General features: G+C 34.4%; 2 protein-coding genes across 3 annotated transcripts; one reads left to right on the top strand and one right to left on the bottom strand.

Annotated features, from left to right (window-relative positions):
* The first annotated feature begins 15 nt into the window (after positions 1 to 15).
* Positions 16 to 3,865, top strand: LOC106171074 (heme-binding protein 2). The gene is made up of 5 exons (XM_013551201.2): positions 16 to 171; positions 596 to 691; positions 1,736 to 1,865; positions 2,349 to 2,529; positions 2,881 to 3,865. The coding sequence occupies exons 1-5, from the start codon at positions 121 to 123 to the stop codon at positions 3,068 to 3,070; spliced, it is 648 nt and encodes a 215-aa protein (XP_013406655.2). The 5' UTR covers positions 16 to 120; the 3' UTR covers positions 3,071 to 3,865.
* Positions 3,866 to 8,359: 4,494 nt separating this feature from the next.
* LOC106171062 (tubulin polyglutamylase TTLL11) lies at positions 8,360 to 18,567 on the bottom strand. Of its 2 annotated transcripts, XM_013551185.3 has the most exons (10): positions 18,178 to 18,567; positions 17,621 to 17,720; positions 16,751 to 17,448; positions 15,992 to 16,206; positions 15,579 to 15,704; positions 14,878 to 15,135; positions 14,552 to 14,655; positions 14,039 to 14,080; positions 11,986 to 12,102; positions 8,360 to 11,001 (listed from the first exon to the last, which is right to left on the bottom strand). In XM_013551185.3, the coding sequence occupies exons 1-10, from the start codon at positions 18,436 to 18,438 to the stop codon at positions 10,805 to 10,807; spliced, it is 2,118 nt and encodes a 705-aa protein (XP_013406639.2). In that variant the 5' UTR covers positions 18,439 to 18,567; the 3' UTR covers positions 8,360 to 10,804. The 2 variants fall into 2 exon arrangements, with proteins under 2 accessions (XP_013406639.2, XP_013406641.2); XM_013551187.3 differs by lacking the exon at positions 14,039 to 14,080 and having other exon boundaries at positions 18,178 to 18,566.
* Positions 18,568 to 18,725: the final 158 nt, after the last annotated feature.

The following is an 18,725-nucleotide window of genomic DNA, read 5'->3' as shown; positions in this document are numbered from 1 at the left end:
AACATTGGACTCGGCCAACCTGACCTAGATAACCGCACGTGTTTGTGCGCATGGCCTTGAGTGTTATGAAAACATGAGTTAGGTTTCACTGACAAGGCTGTACAACATAAAACCCAGTGAATGTTAGCAGTAAACGGGAACAGACTGGTGACAAATTCAGTGTTTACAAGGGTGAGAACGACTGGATTAAGATGATGATATTTAGGTGTAAATTGTTCATATGATTGTCGAATATTTTAATTAGTTGTACTGGCATTTTTCTGGCTGTTAAATTAGTTTAGAACTACATGTACATGTACATGTACCCTCTACCAGGGTTAGATATTTTAGGCAAATTTTCAAAAAGTCAGAGTATCAAATGACTGTCTATTTATCTTAAGACACATCTGTGAATATTTTGTGAAAAATCAGTCTGTCCCCTTGATAGAGGGTACTTTAGAACAGGGTTTTGCAAACATGTCACAAAGTGTGTCCACCACTAAAATATGACTCGGTTCACTTTTTCTGTGGAATGACCTAGTTGGAACATGCGGGCATTTAAGTTAAGTACCATTAATGTCAATTTTTCACGTTACTGGTACATGCTCACTTTCAGAACTTCAAAATGACTGCCATCCTGAAAACCATTGCATCTGCCTTCACCTCCAGTGGCATAGAAACGCCCAGTTATACAGTTGTCAGGAAGAATGAGGTATTGAATGTATTTACAGAACTTTGTTCTTATACAGTACACGTGTACGTACCAGTAGAGTTCAATATATGATGTAGTTACACTGTAGTATTTAAGAAATTGTCCGATTTTCTTTTTGATTTCTGCCATTTAGTCAGTTGTTTTTATTTGGAAGCATAAGTTTTATTGCAGGTGATCGTCCTTCCTGTGATATTGAAATTTAAAATGGCACATTTATATAGAATTGCCTCAAATTTTAAGTCATAATGTAGTTGCTAAAATGTCTATAGACAGCTGTATGCAGTATTATAGGTAAAATAAATCCATCAATAAACAAATAGATATCCTTGAAAACATACATAAGTACATGAAACCTGGTCAGTGGACAGTTCTGATTTATGACCCAAATACATGTTAACAGTGTCAGCACTTTATCTAATAGTTTAACCTTTGGCTGGACTGTCAAGTCTGTCATGTGTCTCTCATCAGATAAGCTCTAGAACCTAGAAGTGGTCAAGAAAACTATATTTTATATATATTGTACTTATAGAACTGTAGATCAGATCTGCTGCTGATATATGTAGGTACATGTATTTTCAGCTAAGACACAGAAAATTTATACCTACATTGTACACATATGGTATTTGAACATTGTGCCATTCCAGTACCATAGTGTTTTAGGGTACTTGTACCAGTAAACTTGGATGACTCAGAAGCATATGATGAGAAAGTTGTAGTACTGATTAGCCTTGACATATGAAGGACTGGGCTTCTAGAAAAGGATAATGATGGTCAAAGATAATGCCTACTAGTACTCTTTTATTCTTTCTCTTTCCATATATATATATATATATATATATATATATATATATATATATATATATATATACCACACTTCCTGCTGAGCTCAACTCATTAAATATATGACTTCAAACAGCTATTCAAAAAGTGGCATGTAGAATTCCTAAATATTTAGGGTTCATTTCTCCTTTTGCTGGGTTATATTAATTACAGTTTTAGGCCTGTAATTAAAATGATTCTATTATTATTATTATTATTCTGCAGGACTATGAGGAGCGAGCCTATCCAGCCACTATGTGGGTTAGCACCACAGAGAAAGGCATGGACCATAGCTATTCTGTGAGGCAGGGGTTCTGGAAACTTTTCAACTATATTCAAGGGAAGAATGAAAAGGGTAATTTTCATCAGATTTTATATAAACTCGTATGTTTATAATTATAGTATCAGGTAGCAAGAGTATTAAAGGGTTGGTGTGTTTTTATACTTCAGAGAAACTGTTATTACTATTATATGTATGAAATCTTGTTGTATTCATAAATAACCATTTATGTTAAGTTTAAATTATTCAGTTCATTAACACCTTCATTGTTAATTACCGGTAGAATATAGTAGTAAGTAAACCTAGTTATTGATAAATATGGTGACAATTAATTTTACAGATGAAGAATCTGATTCCTTGACATGATTTACAGTTTTCATTGCTGCTATTATGCTATAGGCCAGTAATATTTCACCTGTTGAAATTAATGTCTATTTAAGAGCTCTTCATTAATACCCCCTGTCAGTGTCAAATAAATTGTAGAAAATAAAGATGAATATATATTGGTTCTATGAATATAGAGTAAAATGCATTTCATCTAGTTTCTGTATATTTCAGATATGAAGATAGACATGACAGCTCCTGTGGCAACAAGAATAGTCCCTGGGGCAGGGCCAAACTGTGAGAACACATTCACTGTATCGTTCTTTATTGGGAAGAAACATGAGGGAAATCCCCCAAAACCAACCAATCCAGACGTGTTCTTAGAGGAATGGCCTGCCAAGCATGTGTTTGTGAGGTATAGGTTGGGCTTATCTGTTGATCTTTTGAATTTGTTTCTGGTACTGCTGATATTTTTGAGACATTCTACATAATGTGAAAACACTCCATGGGTCTTATTGTTCTGGAATAAAATATAAAAAAATTAAATTGTTTGTAGAAATATAACAGGGTTTTGATTTCAGTGTGTCCCCAAAGCTTTTTAGCTCACTATCCATTCACAACACCATGGTATAAGAATCCACCATCCCCAAGCAGAAATAGTGGCCAGTAAATGATCAAAAATATTACTGGCTCATTTCAGTTCCATTAGCATTTTGACAGACTGTAATTAAAACCATAAACTGACAGTATTTTGTTTCCTTTCTAGGAGCTTTGGAGGGTTTGCCAATGATGACAAGTGGATAGACCACTCCCAAGCTTTAGCTAACAGTCTACAGAAAAATGATGAGCCCATAGCCCAGGATTACTACTATACTGCGGGATACGACAGCCCTTTTAAAATGTTTAACAGGACAAATGAAGTTTGGTTTGAAAAGCAAAAATCTCAAGAACACTAGGTGGATGAAATGTCTCAAACTCATGAAAAACATTTATGATTATGGATTATTGACAGAATCAAAAAAATAGATAATATAGCATTTCCATGAGACCATGCTGCAAGCAGTCTCATTATACACTACAGGTACCTGTACATTGGAGAATTAAAAGTTGTTGTGTAAGATGTGACGAGCATCAGTGGATGTCACAGGAGCACTTGCTGTACTGTAAATATGTGAAAACATGTATTTGGAGAAGGAACCTAAGACCATTAAAAGCAGTAGAATTCCTACTTGGCAAAAAGGTCTTTTAGGTTTATTAAGTTGAAAGTGCTATCAGACTTATATATCAAGCTTATCTGTAGCTCTGTTGAAGTAACCTCCAATGCTTTCCTGGCATATAAACTAAGTTAATTGGGACAAGAGGCACATATGTAACATATTTCAAGTGCAATTAGTCGAATCGCTTTCTTTATGTTCTCTGAATTTGAATGTGCCAGTTGTTCTATTAATGCTAGGGTTTTAACCTGAGAAGTATTTTAATGCTTTAAATATTTTAAATCTATTTGCATTCCACTGGTTATGTACTTGTTACTTGTGTGTATTCATTCTTAAGATCATTTATTATAAATGATTTCCAAAGATTTTGTATGAATTGATGATCCTTTTAGATTGTCACCAGAGTTTTGATTAAATAAAATAATATTATACTGACTGGATCATTTAAAGTTATATCTGTTAATAAGAAGAAATAAAGATGGTGGGTATTTATTTTTGTCTAAATAAAATACCAAAGACCAATGTTTTTTTCAAACATATTGTTATGTACAGACACAGATGTGTCTGTACATATTGCCATCACCTGCGTCTGTCGTCGCCGTCGTCGCCGATGGCGATGCCGATGCCGATGCCGATGCCGATGCCGTGCACTTTCCTTGTAAACACGATAAGTGGAACACAGTTTTATTTTTTGCTTTTATATTTACAGAGCTGATGAATATTCATAAAACGCAGGTCAAGTTCGAAAATCAGCATGATCGGGCCATTATAGTAGATGTTATGCTGTTTTTTCACTTTTCAGCATATATGCAACCCTGTAAACACATTTTAAGGAAAACCGTTAGGCGAATTGTCATTAAACTCACAGGAGTGGTCAATCTTACTAAAACGCAGGTTGAGTTCGAAAATCAGCATAATCGGGCCATTATTTTAGAAGTTATGCTGTTTTTTCACATTTCCTCAGATTCAGTTCTTAGGCATGTTAACAGTCTTATCATTTAACTAATAAGATACATAAAAGTGTTTGTTTAACATTTCCTGCATCTTTACAACATTGTTAGTTGATTATGTAAAAATGATGGTAAACTTGTTATCGTGTATTGTGTTATAAAGAATCAAAAATGGAAATAAACTCATATCATTGCAGTTTGTCATATTCAATAATTCAGTATGTTCAGAATCTCAGAATGGAAGAAATTGGACATTTTACACTATTCTATTGATATTTTTCCCATCTCATCAATTTTCTTAGTTGATCATATAAAAATGGCAGTAAACTGTTAATTTTGTTTTGTGTAAAAAAATTGTTAAAAATGGGAAAAAAACCCATTTCAGAACAGTGCTGTCTTGTTTCACATTTCTACAGATTCAGTTCTTAGGCATGTTAACACTCTCATTATTGAACTAATAAGATACATAAAAGTGTTTGTTTGACATTTCCTTCATCTTTACAACCTTGTTAGTTGATTATGTAAAAATGATGGTAAACTCGTTATCGTGTATTGTGTAATAAAGTGTCAAAAATGGAAATAAACTCATATCATTGCAGTTTGTCAGATTCAATCATTCACTATGTTCAGAATCTCAGAATGGAAGAAATTGGACATTTAACACTGTTCTATTGATATTTTTCACATCTCATCAATTTTCTTAGTTGATCATATAAAAAATGGCAGTATCCTATTAATTTTGTTTTATGTTAAAAAAGTGTTAAAACAGGAAATAAACCCATTTCAGAACAGTGCAGTCTTGTTTACATTTTGGCATTTTTAAGGTGTGACTTTGAAGTTCCATGGGCCTGAAGACCTTTGCTAGTCACATTTTCTGAATATCCATAATACTAATATTTTATTATTAAAATTGATGGTCATTATGCTGTCAAACATTATGTAATATTGCATCAAAATTTGAAAAAAACCTATTTTGGGCACTGCTCCCATGATGACCATTTAAGAAAAACCATGTCACTTACTGTTCTCAAACAGTACAGTTAATATGTACAGATGTGTCTGTACATATTGCCATCACCTGCGTCTGTCGTCGCCGTTGTTGCCATCACTGTCGCTGTCGCCGGCGCCGTGCACTTTCATTGTAAACACGATAAGTGGAAGAAAGTTTTACTTTTTGGCTGTATATTTACAGAGCTGCTGAATATTCATAAAATGCAGGTCAAGTTCGAAAATCAGCATAATCGGGCCATTATTGTAGAAGTTATGCTGTTTTTTTACTTTTCAGCATATATGCAACACTGTAAACACATTTCAAGGAAAACTGATAGGCTTTTTGTCATGAAACTTACAGGAGTAATCTATCTTACTATAACGCAGGTCAAGTTCGAAAATCGGCAGGATCGGTCCACTATTTTAGTAGTTATGCTTTTTTTTATGTACAGACACAGATGTGTCTGTACATATTGCCATCACCTGCGTCTGTCGTCGCCGTCGTCGCCGATGCCGATGCCGATGCCGATGGCGATGCCGTCGCCGTGCACTTTCACTGTAAACACGATAAGTGGAACACAGTTTTATTTTTTGGTTTTATATTTACAGAGCTGATGAATATTCATAAAACGCAGGTCAAGTTCGAAAATCAGCATGATCGGGCCATTATTGTAGAAGTTATGCTGTTTTTTCACTTTTCAGCATATATGCAACCCTGTAAACACATTTTAAGGAAAACCGTTAGGCCTGTTGTCATGAAACTCAGAGAAGTAATCAATCTTTTTAAAATGCAGGTCAAGTCCGAAAATGGGCATGATCGGGCCACTATTTTAGTAGTTATGCTGTTTTTTCCTTTTTTCAGCATATGTGCAACACTGTAAACACAATTTAAGAAAAACAGATGGGCCAATTGTCATTAAACTCACAGGAGTGGTCAATCTTACTAAAACGCAGGTTGAGTTCGAAAATCAGCATAATCGGGCCATTATTTTAGAAGTTATGCTGTTTTTTCACATTTCCTCAGATTCAATTCTTAGGCATGTTAACAGTCTTATTATTTTACTAATAAGATACATTAAAGTGTTTGTTTGACATTTCCTGCATCTTTACAACATTGTTAGTAGATTATGTAAAAATGATGGTAAACTTGTTATCATGTATTGTGTAATAAAGTGTCAAAAATGGAAATAAACTCATATCATTGCAGTTTGTCAGATTCAATCATTCACCATGTTCAGAATCTCAGAATGGAGGAAATTGGACATTTAACACTATTCTATTGATATTTTCCCATCTCATCAATTATCTTAGTTGATGCTATAAAAATGGCAGTAAACTGTTAATTTTGTTTTATGTTAAAAAAAGTGTTAAAAATGGAAATAAACCCATGTCAGAACAGTGCTGTCTTGTTTCACATTTCCTCAGATTCAATTCTTAAGCATGTTAACAGTCTTATTATTTAACTAATAAGACATGTAAAAGTGTTTGGTTGACATTTCCTGCATCTTTACAACATTATTAGTTGATTATGTAAAAATGATGGTAAACTTGTTATCTTGTATTGTGTAATAAAGTTTCAAAAATGGAAACAAACTCATATCATTGCAGTTTGTCAGATTTAATCATTCACTATGTTCAGAATCTCAGAATGGAGGAAATTGGACATTTAACACTGTTGTATTGATATTTTTCCCATCTCATCAATTTTCTTAGTTGATCGTATAAAAATGGCAGTAACCTGTTAATTTTGTTTTATGTTTAAAAAATTGTTAAAAATGGAAAAAAAAAAACATTTCAGAACAGTGCTGTCTTGTTTACATTTTGGCATTTTCAAGTTGTGACTTTGAAGTTCCATGGGCCTGAAGACCTTTGCTAGTCACATTTTCTGAATATCCATGATACTAATATTTTATTATTAGAAATTGATGGTCATTATGCTGTTAAACATTATGTAATATTGCATCAAAATTTGAAAAAAATCTATTTTGGGCACTGCTCCCATGATGAGCATTTAAGAAAAACCATGTCACTTACTGTTCTCAAACAGTACAGTAAATATGTACAGATGTGTCTGTACATATTGCCATCACCTGCGTCTGTCGTCGCCGTCGTCACTGTCGCTGGTGCCGTGCACTTTCATTGTAAACACGATAAGTGGAAGGCAATTTTACTTTTTGACTGTATATTTACAGAGCTGATGAATATTCATAAAATGCAGATCAAGTTCGAAAATCAGCATGATCGGGCCACTATTTTAGTAGTTATGCTGTTTTTTCATTTTTCGGCATATATGCAACACTGTAAACACAATATAAGAAAAACAGGCCAATTGTCATTAAACTCACAGGAGTGGTCATTCCTGCTAAAACGCAGGTTGAGTTAAAAAAAACAGCATAATCGGGCCATTATTTTAAAAAAATGCCGTTTTTTCACATTTCCTCAGATTCAATTCTTAGGCATGTTAACAGTTTCATTATTTAATTAATAAGATACGTAAAAGTGTTTGTTTGGCATTTCCTGCATCTTTACAACATTATTAGTTGATTATGTAAAAATGATAGTAAACTTGTTATCATGTATTGTGTAATAAAGTTTCAAAAATGGAAATAAACTCATATCATTGCAGTTTGTCAGATTCAATCATTCACTATGTTCAGAATCTCAGAATGGAAGAAATTGGACATTTAACACTGCTCTATTGATATTTTCCCCATCTCATCAATTTTCTTAGTTGATCATATAAAAACGGCAGTAAACTGTTAATTTTGTGTTATGTTAAAAATTATAAAAAATAAAAAAAAAACATTTCAGAACAGTGCTGTCTTGTTTACATTTTGGCATTTTCAAGTTGTGACTTGAAGTTCCATGGGCCTGAAGACCTTTGCTAGTCACATTTTCTGAATATCCATAATACTAATATTTTATTATTAAAATTGATGGTCATTATGCTGTTAAACATTATGTAATATTGCATCAAAATTTGAAAAAAAAGTATTTTGGGCACTGCTGCCATGAGGACCATTATGGGAAAATCATGTTACTTATGATTGCCTTACTTTCAATAAAAGAAATACAGGACTTAAATGCAGCCTGAGTTGGAAAAGCAGTCTAATTGGCTTCTTTTTCTGGAAGTTATACATATACAAAGTGTGAACTTGTTACACATTTTACTTACATTGGTATTACCTGTTGAGCATAATTAAAATTTGATGTTGAATTTGCAGTTTAACATAATGTACTTTTGCATCAGAATTGACAGTAGCCTATTTTGTGCATAGTTATTTCCTGTTTTTTGTCTGTACATTTGACAGCTTTGCTGCCTTGTTTTTATTATCATGTTATTTTTGACCATATTATGTATTTTTGTAGAACATGCAAAGACATATCACTCTAACACCAGTTAATTATGCTGGATACAAAATTAAAGCTTTCACACGCAGGATGGAGGTTCTTGTTCTTAAAATAATTTTTCTAGTAAAAAAATTAGGACTCCGTCATTCTTTGGTCACAGTTGCAGGAGTTGTGAAGTTTTCACTTGAGCAATATCATGTAGGTAGAGCTGTCAAGAATGAAAAATAATTTTGAAATCCTGACAAGAATAAAGGCATTGATGGTGAATTTGCAGGGAAATACTCCCAGAGATTATTGCATTAAGTCACCTTTTCCTGCATGTCAAGTTTCAACTTAAAACTCTGTCATGCACTTAAAACAGAATAAAAACAAGTTAAATTATTATTCATTGACATCAGGAGAAATTGAGCATGGTAACACTATCAAGAAATTCCAGTGTTCTGTTAAAGAACAAACGAACTTGCATTACTTTTAACATGACACTTCTAAGTCGTATAGTGCTTAGCCTAATAATTCACCAGTAAGCTTAGAATGGGGAAAATCACCTGCTTTGCATTTGAGAACTTGACGCCTCAGCAAATATACTCTTAACTTTCAAGGACTTACCTTGCCTTTTTGCGGCTTGATAAACATTATTCTCATTTGGCAACAAACATGAGTATTATAGAACAAATCATAAACTTAATAAATCAAGCAATCACTATAGGATTTCAACCCCTCATTTACAACAGAAAATATTTTGATAACTCACTATTATAATACAACTCATACAGGTGTCAATTTTTACACCACATGAAGCAACCCACTGCTGATAACTGCAGTCTGGACGGAAATAAGGTACAACCGGATAACAACTACAATTATGCAATGCTGCACCAAAACGAGCACGTACAAATTATATGAAAAATAGTACATTAAATATTTAATTATTTCCATTGACCACAATAAAGTGGTAGTACCGCTAAAATGTGCGTTGTTACATCTAAAGTGCACATTGATATAACTTGTTTTTCTTTTAAATAAAAAGCAAATGCAACCAGGCAGATACCTCACTTGGCCATAATGTAGGACGGTGGGCCTTAGCACTTTATGGTACATAAATACGTCATGGAAGAAAAACAGTAGCTTCCAGGAAGTTGAGATAAAGCTCCACTATCTATTTATATATGCTTGCAGCTCTTGTTTTAAAGGAAGGCCAGTTTCTGCTGTTACTGAGTTGCTGTATTGTATCAAAATGTTAACAATTACAACACTATCCCTGCCAGCTTTTACACATACTTGAAGGCAGAATGCAACCAAAATATATAAATAATATTTTGGTCTGATCTAAAAATATATATATTCGTATATTGAGTTTTCTTAATGGTGAGGTGGGATAGGCCTATTATGTCATGGTGTATGCATGTCATAATATATCTAAAAATGACCCAAAGGTGAGAGAAAAATGCTCTCTCACCTCTAAAGGGTATCACATAGTATTCTGACCAGACCACATATTAATATACAGCACATATTGAGTACATATCAGGTTGCGTAAAAATAATAATAATTCTAATAATAATTCTAATAATAATTTTCAAATCCAAGATAAAATTTCTAAATTCAGTTAGAATGACTAAAAAATAAACATTATTTCAGTGCTATTATAAAAATGTTATTTTCAAATGTTTTTTTTCAATAAGGGTTTCACTTAACTAACAAGTGACAACTGTCCTTTGTCCTTACTGTTAATCTTAATCTAACTTTAAGATATTACTACACTACACCAACACAGCTTTCTAGTTAACAATCAGCACTTTATCTAATTCTGTTCTTGGCAATATTGCATACTGTAACCTTCCTCTGTAGTATATAAAATATGCTATATGACCATTTCAGTGCTGCCTGCTTTTTAGCTTTCTAAATACAAGCTGATGTATAAAACTTTTTGCAAATACTTATAACCAATTGCACCTTCACCCTTTTTTTTGAAAAGTAATTAAAAGTTTAAACTCTCACTTCGGATAAAACCTTTTTCTCATGGAAATCAAAACCATGCCTTCAAAACACCTTAGTACTCAATGTATACAATTGCTATACCAATTATTGTTGACCTTATTTCACATCTGTAGTAAAATATCCTAAAGTTTGATTTAATATTATTGGACAAGTTTGATTTGAGCAATTTTAAGTCCATCTGAATATATTAGCCATCACTCTTCAAGTTGTCCTCCTGTTCTGCTTTTTTCTTGTTCCGTTGCCGGATGAATTCAATGAAGTGATCTGATTGGGTCAGCCGCGTGTACTTAGACGGCTTCGAGATTGACATCTGCTGCAGCCTGTCCTCCGCTTCCGCCATCATCACCTTAGGGAGATAGGTCGGGCGAGCGTGTCTCCCAAAGTCTGAAAGAAAAATAGCAAGTACAAGATGAGAAACTAACATGGCATGAACATTTTTCTTCTCTAAAAAATTAATCACAGCAAAGATAAAAAATTATGAATATAAGAATCAATGGGTTCATTTTTATCATTAATATAACCAACCAATTACCCACAGTATCCATTTTCACAAAATTTAGAGAATTTCAAAGTGGAAGCACAAATAGGGCAAAACAGCCACGTGAAAAGCAATTGTGATGAAATGCGCTCCTTGTGGAGTGAAGCTTACAAACAATTATGAAATAAAATGAGAATGGTAATGTGCCAAAATGCAAGATAAAAAGGGTCTGTCTTATTCATTATTTCAAAATAAATAAATAAATAAATAAATAAATAAAAAAATAAAATAAAATGATGAAACTTAGATTGCACTGGAAATAACCTCAACTCTAGAACTGATACACTTAAAGACTTGTTTGACTAAAAAATAATAAATCATTTTCAAGTCTTCAGGCTGATCTTGGAAGAACCCGATTTCATATGACTTTTAAGCAAAATGCACATGTGCTAGAAATATAGCTGAAAAACAAAAGTGACAGGAATCTTCAAAGTCATCCAAAAATTGTGACACAAACGGCCAGCCACAGCATGAAAATAAAAGTGATCAATGATGGTCTTACCCACTCTAGATGACCTCTCTGATGGTCCAAGTGAAAGCATGCAAACATGCAATAGTTCAATTTTTAATTCAGTTAACACAGTACAAATATATAATAAACATGATTAAAGTCACAATTTAATAGGCACTCACCCCCCCCCCCCCATTCCCATTTTCCAATAGGGCCGTTCCCCAACTTAATGACAGTATACTAGTGACTCCAAACAGATTAACAAATAATAAACCAAGACTGGTCATTTTCATTAAGATGTACCAAAAATACAAGACATAAAATGTCAATGTTTAAGTATTAATATGTTCAATTCAACAATGCACCTTGTGGTACTCACTTAAATTGGCCTCACAGTAGTCTATGAGTGCTGCAACACCATCCAGTCTGCTCAGCCCTCGGAACTTGCGTTTGGCAATAGTGAACACTGCCTCTAGGAAGCCTTGAAAGCACAGGCCTAAACAAACCAATAATTGTAGATGTAATTGAACAGAATTACTAGAGCAAAGTGATACAGTGAACAGTGAACACAGAAATAACACAGCTTTCAAATATCAGCCTTTTTTTTTACATATCATGTCCAATGAGGCACTTAATGTATTTAAATATAGAAATGAAGATAAAATACTTCCAACAACTGCTTATACAAAAAGAAGAAAATGAAAAAATATGCATAAGATACCACAGAAAATTCATCACTCTGTCAAACAAATGGAAAAGTCTAAAAAGAGGAAAATTGTTAAGAAGAAGCATGCAGGTTTTTTTTTAAATATGTCAAATGCATACAGGAGCATCATCATAAAATCCTCTTCCCAGTAACTCATCACAAATGGGAAAACTAAAACTATAAAATGCATTGATCTCCCTTAACTAAAAGAACAAACCAAGGGCAGTGTTCTCTGTATAAGGTGCTATCATAGCACAGCATTCTCTTGCTCTTTTTTTACATTGAATCTTGTAAACTCAGTTAGCTTAACACATAAATCCAATTTACTTGCTTCTATACTCTTAAAAAAATCTTTTGTAAGTTAACTCATCTTTCCATTCATTCACTTCTTGTTCCAGAGAAACTTGGTAACAATTCTTATAACTGTATGAGTAAGTGTTTGAGACAAACATCATATAACAGTATAATGATATCTGATATCAACATTAATCAGAATTCATAGGCCTAAACCAGACACAGAGTTACTGCCAAAACTCAGGAGAACACTGCCCCGTCCAACTCTACCTGTCTGCGAAGAGTGCTTCTTAAGTTGCTCAAATATCTCATCTAAGATTACGTGCAAAGGAAAGTGTGCAATCAAATCAAATTCAAATAATTTTAAAAATACTACCTGCAAAAATGGATTCTAATAACTAGCTTTTATGCAAATAAAAAAGAAAACAAGCATTTTTGCTGGTAACATAATATAAGTACATTGTCTTTGTTAATTTAAATTAATTTGATGTGCAGAAATACATGTATCAGGAATGGAAAATGATTACAGAATTCACCAATAACTTGTGTGTTTTCTTTTTATGCTAACATAAAGGACAAAATATCACAAAGTTATGCAAAAATGATAAAAGTAATCTTTGTTTGTATTGTTTGTTTGCTGAAGAATTTATGGAATCAAAAGCAAACAAAGAGGGTGCATTTCTATGGGAAATACTGAAGCTAATAGAATATATAATTCAGAGTAAACAATAATAAGAACTTGTTCTTAAACATGTTTTTTTCTTCAAATAATTAATATTCATTTATGTAAAATTTCATATAATTAAAATTTCTAAAAAGTCCAGTCAAATCATGCCTGTATAGGCCAATCCCTTTTTATATTAATTACATGTATCCCAAATGTTCATTTTCAGTTTAAAAACAAGTTAATGAGTATATAATAAATTGCATAATTATCCTACACATGCACTTAGATATAAACAAAACAGATCTGTCTGCTTAATTACATTTTAACTATAATTAAATAATTATATTAAGTAGTAGTGCATATTGTGCTGGATAAGGGACTGCAAGCAAATAAAATATAGTGTATTCTATGCTTAATAATTCATAACTTTTAACAAGTTTCCTTGACAACAAAAACAAGACTACAAGTTCATCAAAATTTAAATATATACCACTTTTGGTCACTTGCTTTCTCAAGGAAGGTTGTTCAAAGTGTTGGAGTACTGGGTATATTGTATCAGGTGGACCAATAATATGCAAGGGTTTTACACTGGATAACAATGGATTTGTGGTAACACTAAATAATCGCACTGGCTTTAGTGGGATGTTTTGACCTATGACTTATTCAAAGAATGATCAAGTCCTTGCACGGTAATTGAATCCTGCGTCCAACTGATACAATATGTCTAACAAATAAATCATTAATAAACAATTTATAATGGCATACACTCTCTTGGGCGAAAGTCCAACTGAGCTAGCTTCTTTGCTTCTGTAAAGGAAAAAACACTCTTTTGTCAGACTTTTCTGTATTGGCAGAAAATAAAGGTAAGCATTAATGTAGTTAATACAAAGAGCAATACATATGTATCTTTCAGATCAGGGATAAATGCTCTGAAGACTTGTGTGTTGCCTCTGTTTGAAAGCTGAAAGTTTCTGATAAGATTTCAGTTTAAATGGAGTCCTTCTCTCACCCTATTTGAAAGGCAAGAAAATTTTTACTTTTTCTGGGAAAAATATCAGAATGTCTTTAAATGAAATACTTGCATCTACAGGTGTCATAATTATGTTAAAATCTTCAAAATCCTTTTTCCATTAATTTTTTATCTCTCTACTGGTAGTATAAAACAATACCCTATCCAGGTTAAGTAATGTCCATATTTCCTGAAACTACACCGTAAGTTCAATGAATACATTATATATATCTGACAGTGGCACCTCACAGAGTCACTGTGTTACGTACCTGTAGTTCTATCTGGGTTCAGGAATTCCCACTTTCTATGCAGCTCTATAAACATTATATCAACAGCAGCGTTACTCAAACCATTGGTAGTCAGGCGGCATTTCCTGTTGTAAAAGAAGGGGGTAAAACATAAAAATCATTGTTATGTTTGAAATACAGTGCTGTGATAACTACTAAAATTTAATCTAGTTATTCTAGTTTTAATCTAGGGTCTATTTTTATCTTTAGAGGTGTTTTCTAAAAAAAAAAAAAAAATCATGGTTTTTGCAACACTTTATTTCACTGCTACCATTTATTTACATTTACATTCTATCAAATAAACCCACCTAGTAAACATTCTAAACCCTGTAGGTCCCATCCTCAGTGAGCTGCGCACCCCGAGACACTTCAGGAAGATATCAGCTGTCCTCTCCAGCACCCTGAGGTCATCATACACACCACTGTACCTGCCAGGGTACAGCTGGTACAGCACTTTCTCATCGGGGCTGTGAATCCCAGGGTATGAGTGAGAGGGAGTTGGGGAGTCTGACTCAGTACCAGAGGAAGGGTCTGAGTGGTGGTCTTCTTCATCTTCCTCTTCATATCTGACAGGTGAGAAATATAATAAATGATATCATCTTTTGCGAAAAAAAGCAGACAAGAAAAGAGTTTAGGGTCATTCCTCAAGGTCTCAATCACTAGGAATAAAATCAACATACAAAGATTGAGCTTCATTTATCCATGCACCAATCTTCTCATGCAATATTTCAAAGCAATGAAGCAAAATACCATAATGCAAGAAAAAATTTTCCCACACAAATGGACCAAGCTCTGCAAGTGTGTTTCAGTTAGCAGATGAACTTGTCAGTGCAAATAGTTATGAGGTAATGGCTTCTATCAACATAATCTCCTTTAGAATTTTTGACGCTGAAGTTTGTAAGAATGTCAGTGACTCTCCTTACTCCCCAAACTTTCTCAATCCTAAAACGTATGGAAATTTTTGTTTGATCTTAAGCTAAACTAATGGTAAAAGGCCTGTCTTACGTACCCAGTGTAGTCCCGCTGCAGATATCTGCAGGAGAGAGGAGTGACAGGGGGGCTCTGGCTGATGGAATCTTGTACAGGAACACACAGACTATCTACCTGCTTCTTCTTAGATGATCTGTTTGATCTCCTGAAAGAAAGAGTATTATATTTATAAATCAGCTCTTATGAAAGAAGTAAATAAATTAAATCTGTAAAGAAAGAATGATGCAGAAAATAGCATATTATGAACCTTTTTTTATTGTGAAAGTATGTTAACTTCGTAAAGGCAGTGGAGTTTGGAATTATATACAGGGTGCAGGCACTGTGACACTTAGTCGTTACACAGCTAATATTATAAAGCAGTTACTGTATCAGGAGTTGGCAAAACCTACAAATCATATCTTTACACAACATGAGCAGGGAAAAATCTCTCACCTCTGTTTCATCTGAAGTTTCTTCTTTGGTGCCACTAGAAGCAGTGTCTCCATAATGACTGGTTTCTTGATATCGAGGTCCACTGGACTGTGGATGTACTCCACCACCCCCGGGGCCACCTCCTTTTCATAGTCTGTCCTAAGACTGGGGCTAGAGTTCACCTCCAGTAGTATGGGCTGCAGGTCCTCTGTTAGCAGGATGTCCAGCCCCAAGATCTGGAGAACAAATAAAATTGGAATAATGAGGAGTGTTTACACTGACAATGGGTCCATGTTACTTACGTTGGCTGACTGTCATAGGGAACAAATCTGTTATCAGATTCCTCTGTTGTCCCATTCACAGCCACAATAATGTCAAACTGCTAAAACTGCCTGATGTCATTAACAAATTATGATAAGTTCTACATAGGGAACAAATCTAAGCCTCTGTTGTTCCTCCCACCCCGACGTGACTACGCAAGCAAGTCATTACACTGACCTCCTATAGTGGGCTAACCAAAACAAGACAGCTGGCTAAACTGAATGATTTTAGGTTGGGTTAACCCATCTTAACTGGAAATAGGTTTTTATTAGTTAAATATTATGTACAGTATTTAAAATAAATACAATACAATGAAATATTTTTTGATGATGAAGATGATGATAAAGATCATGCATACTGAATACATATTGAATATGCTTGAAAAGGACATTATACTTATCCAACTTCTTCTGTGAAAACTCATATTAAGCCTTTGTCATTCACAAATGAGTTGTATACCTGGAAGCACCCAGGTCCTGATTTCTCCTCAGGAATCTCCGCCTTGTACTCAACTCTCAGCTCTGGGGCAAGTGCAAAGACGGTCTTCAGAGCCACCAGCTCAATCTCTTTCCATATCTGATCACTGTCATGGCCCATGCTGTCCAGTTTACTCCACACGCTACTCAACGTCCTCTTGCTCCCGTCGTGCTGGTTTTCTGTATGCACATATGTGGTGCTGTGTTTGTTTAAGGAATAATTAGTCAGGTGCATGTAGGCTTCGTGTAAGTTTTTAACCTTAGGTGCCTCATAGGGCACTGTACAGAACCGTGCCATCCCTTCCTTGCTGATGTAAATCTCCAAAGGTTCTAAACTTAGCAGCATTACATATATCCTCAAGTCAAATTTGTACTTCTCCAGCAGGAATGGTCTGTCTATATATTCCTGTACAACATGAGATTTATGTGTCAGCATATAATCATTGGGATCACGAATCAAGTAGATGCCATCCCCCTGTGAGCCTCCATCTGGTTTGACAATGTATGTGGTTTTCAGTTTGGGGTGTCTTCTCCGTTTCAAGTTCACTTCTGCGGCAAACTCTGTGAGCTGTTGGGGGAGTAGCCATGTTCTGGGGTAGAAAGTGTAGTCATCTGGGAATAAGAATTGCATTGTTTCCATTGCCCGGGTCAGTTCAATCTTCTTAGACAGCTCATCCATTCCTAGGGAAATATAATGCACAGTGAGGGAACAGATATGTTTTAAATCTGACATTACAAAAATGAAAAAAATTATCATATAGCTACTTTTAAAATCATAAGATAAGAAATTTATATAGCTAATTTTAAAATCATAAGAAAAGAAATTTATGAGCCTTTCTCCAACCAAGCTTACCTGGAAACTTGTTGACTCTGCCAGAGATGACATCAGTGTCATTGAACCCATTACAATGCCAGTAGATATCACAGCTGCCATCTTTTTTTCCATATGGATACTGGAGAAAAAATAACAGTATCAGCAAAATAGTACACTTTTGCAAAACTACAGTTCTAATTAAAAAAATATTTGGCAATTAATAAAATTGTAATTAAATTCTAATGACATAAATAGGTCTGGCCCTCTGTTTACCTCAGTGACAATATGGGGGGGGGGGGGGGGGGTATACACTGTAGATGGGGTGAAATGCAGATTGGCTAAAAAAAATTAAACATAATATTATGAAGTTTTAAAATTAGCCAGGGACAATTCAATTTAAATGTGACTTTTCACAGATAAAACAGTCACAACACTGAACAATCAGCAGGTGGCCTAGATTCACCTGTCCCATACGTGTCTGCAGTAAATATGGAGCAGAGGTGAGACTTCACAATAACAACAGGTGCTCCCACCCTATTTTCAGGTCAGCAAGTGCGATTTCCTGTAAACATTTGTCTGTAAACTTAAACGCTTACCTCTTTCCACCCAAGTTCCTTTACACATAAGCGCACAATGTCCTGGTTATACTTGGCTTTTGATGTATCAACTGTGATGACGTGTTTTGGCGTAAAGACTTTCTTTTTCACAGCCGCTTTTCTCGTGTATCGTTGCATGTTTTCTTTCCTGTGTCGCAGCTGCCGCTGCTCTTTCGATTCTTTTTGACTCGCATCTTTTTTCTTTGTCTTCTTGGGTACCTCCTCCAAAGGATCGAGTCTCTTTGTTATTGGACTACTCATATTGGGAGTTACTTCCGATGCATTTTTCCTGAGAACCTGGACAAATTTACTTGATGACCTTTGTCCAACAATTATTGTTTACGCTACGCCATTTTCTCTTTAACAGGCAACCAAAATCATCGATAGAGGGCTTTCGAAAGTGTTCGACCCACACAAGACGTGACAAAAAGTACAAACCTAATATATATTTTGTTCTGCCAATATAAATAGTTTCATTCAAATTAAATCAGTGTAACTTTCGGACGATCAAAGATTTGGAGGTTAAAATTCACGTAAAGCACCTAACG

This window comes from Lingula anatina, chromosome 3 (genome assembly GCF_051362555.1).
Source record: "Lingula anatina isolate TDL-2025a chromosome 3, LinAna3.0, whole genome shotgun sequence".
Taxonomy (NCBI): domain Eukaryota; kingdom Metazoa; phylum Brachiopoda; class Lingulata; order Lingulida; family Lingulidae; genus Lingula; species Lingula anatina.
Note: the sequence above shows the minus strand (reverse complement) of the source record. Positions and strands in the feature narration are given on the sequence as shown.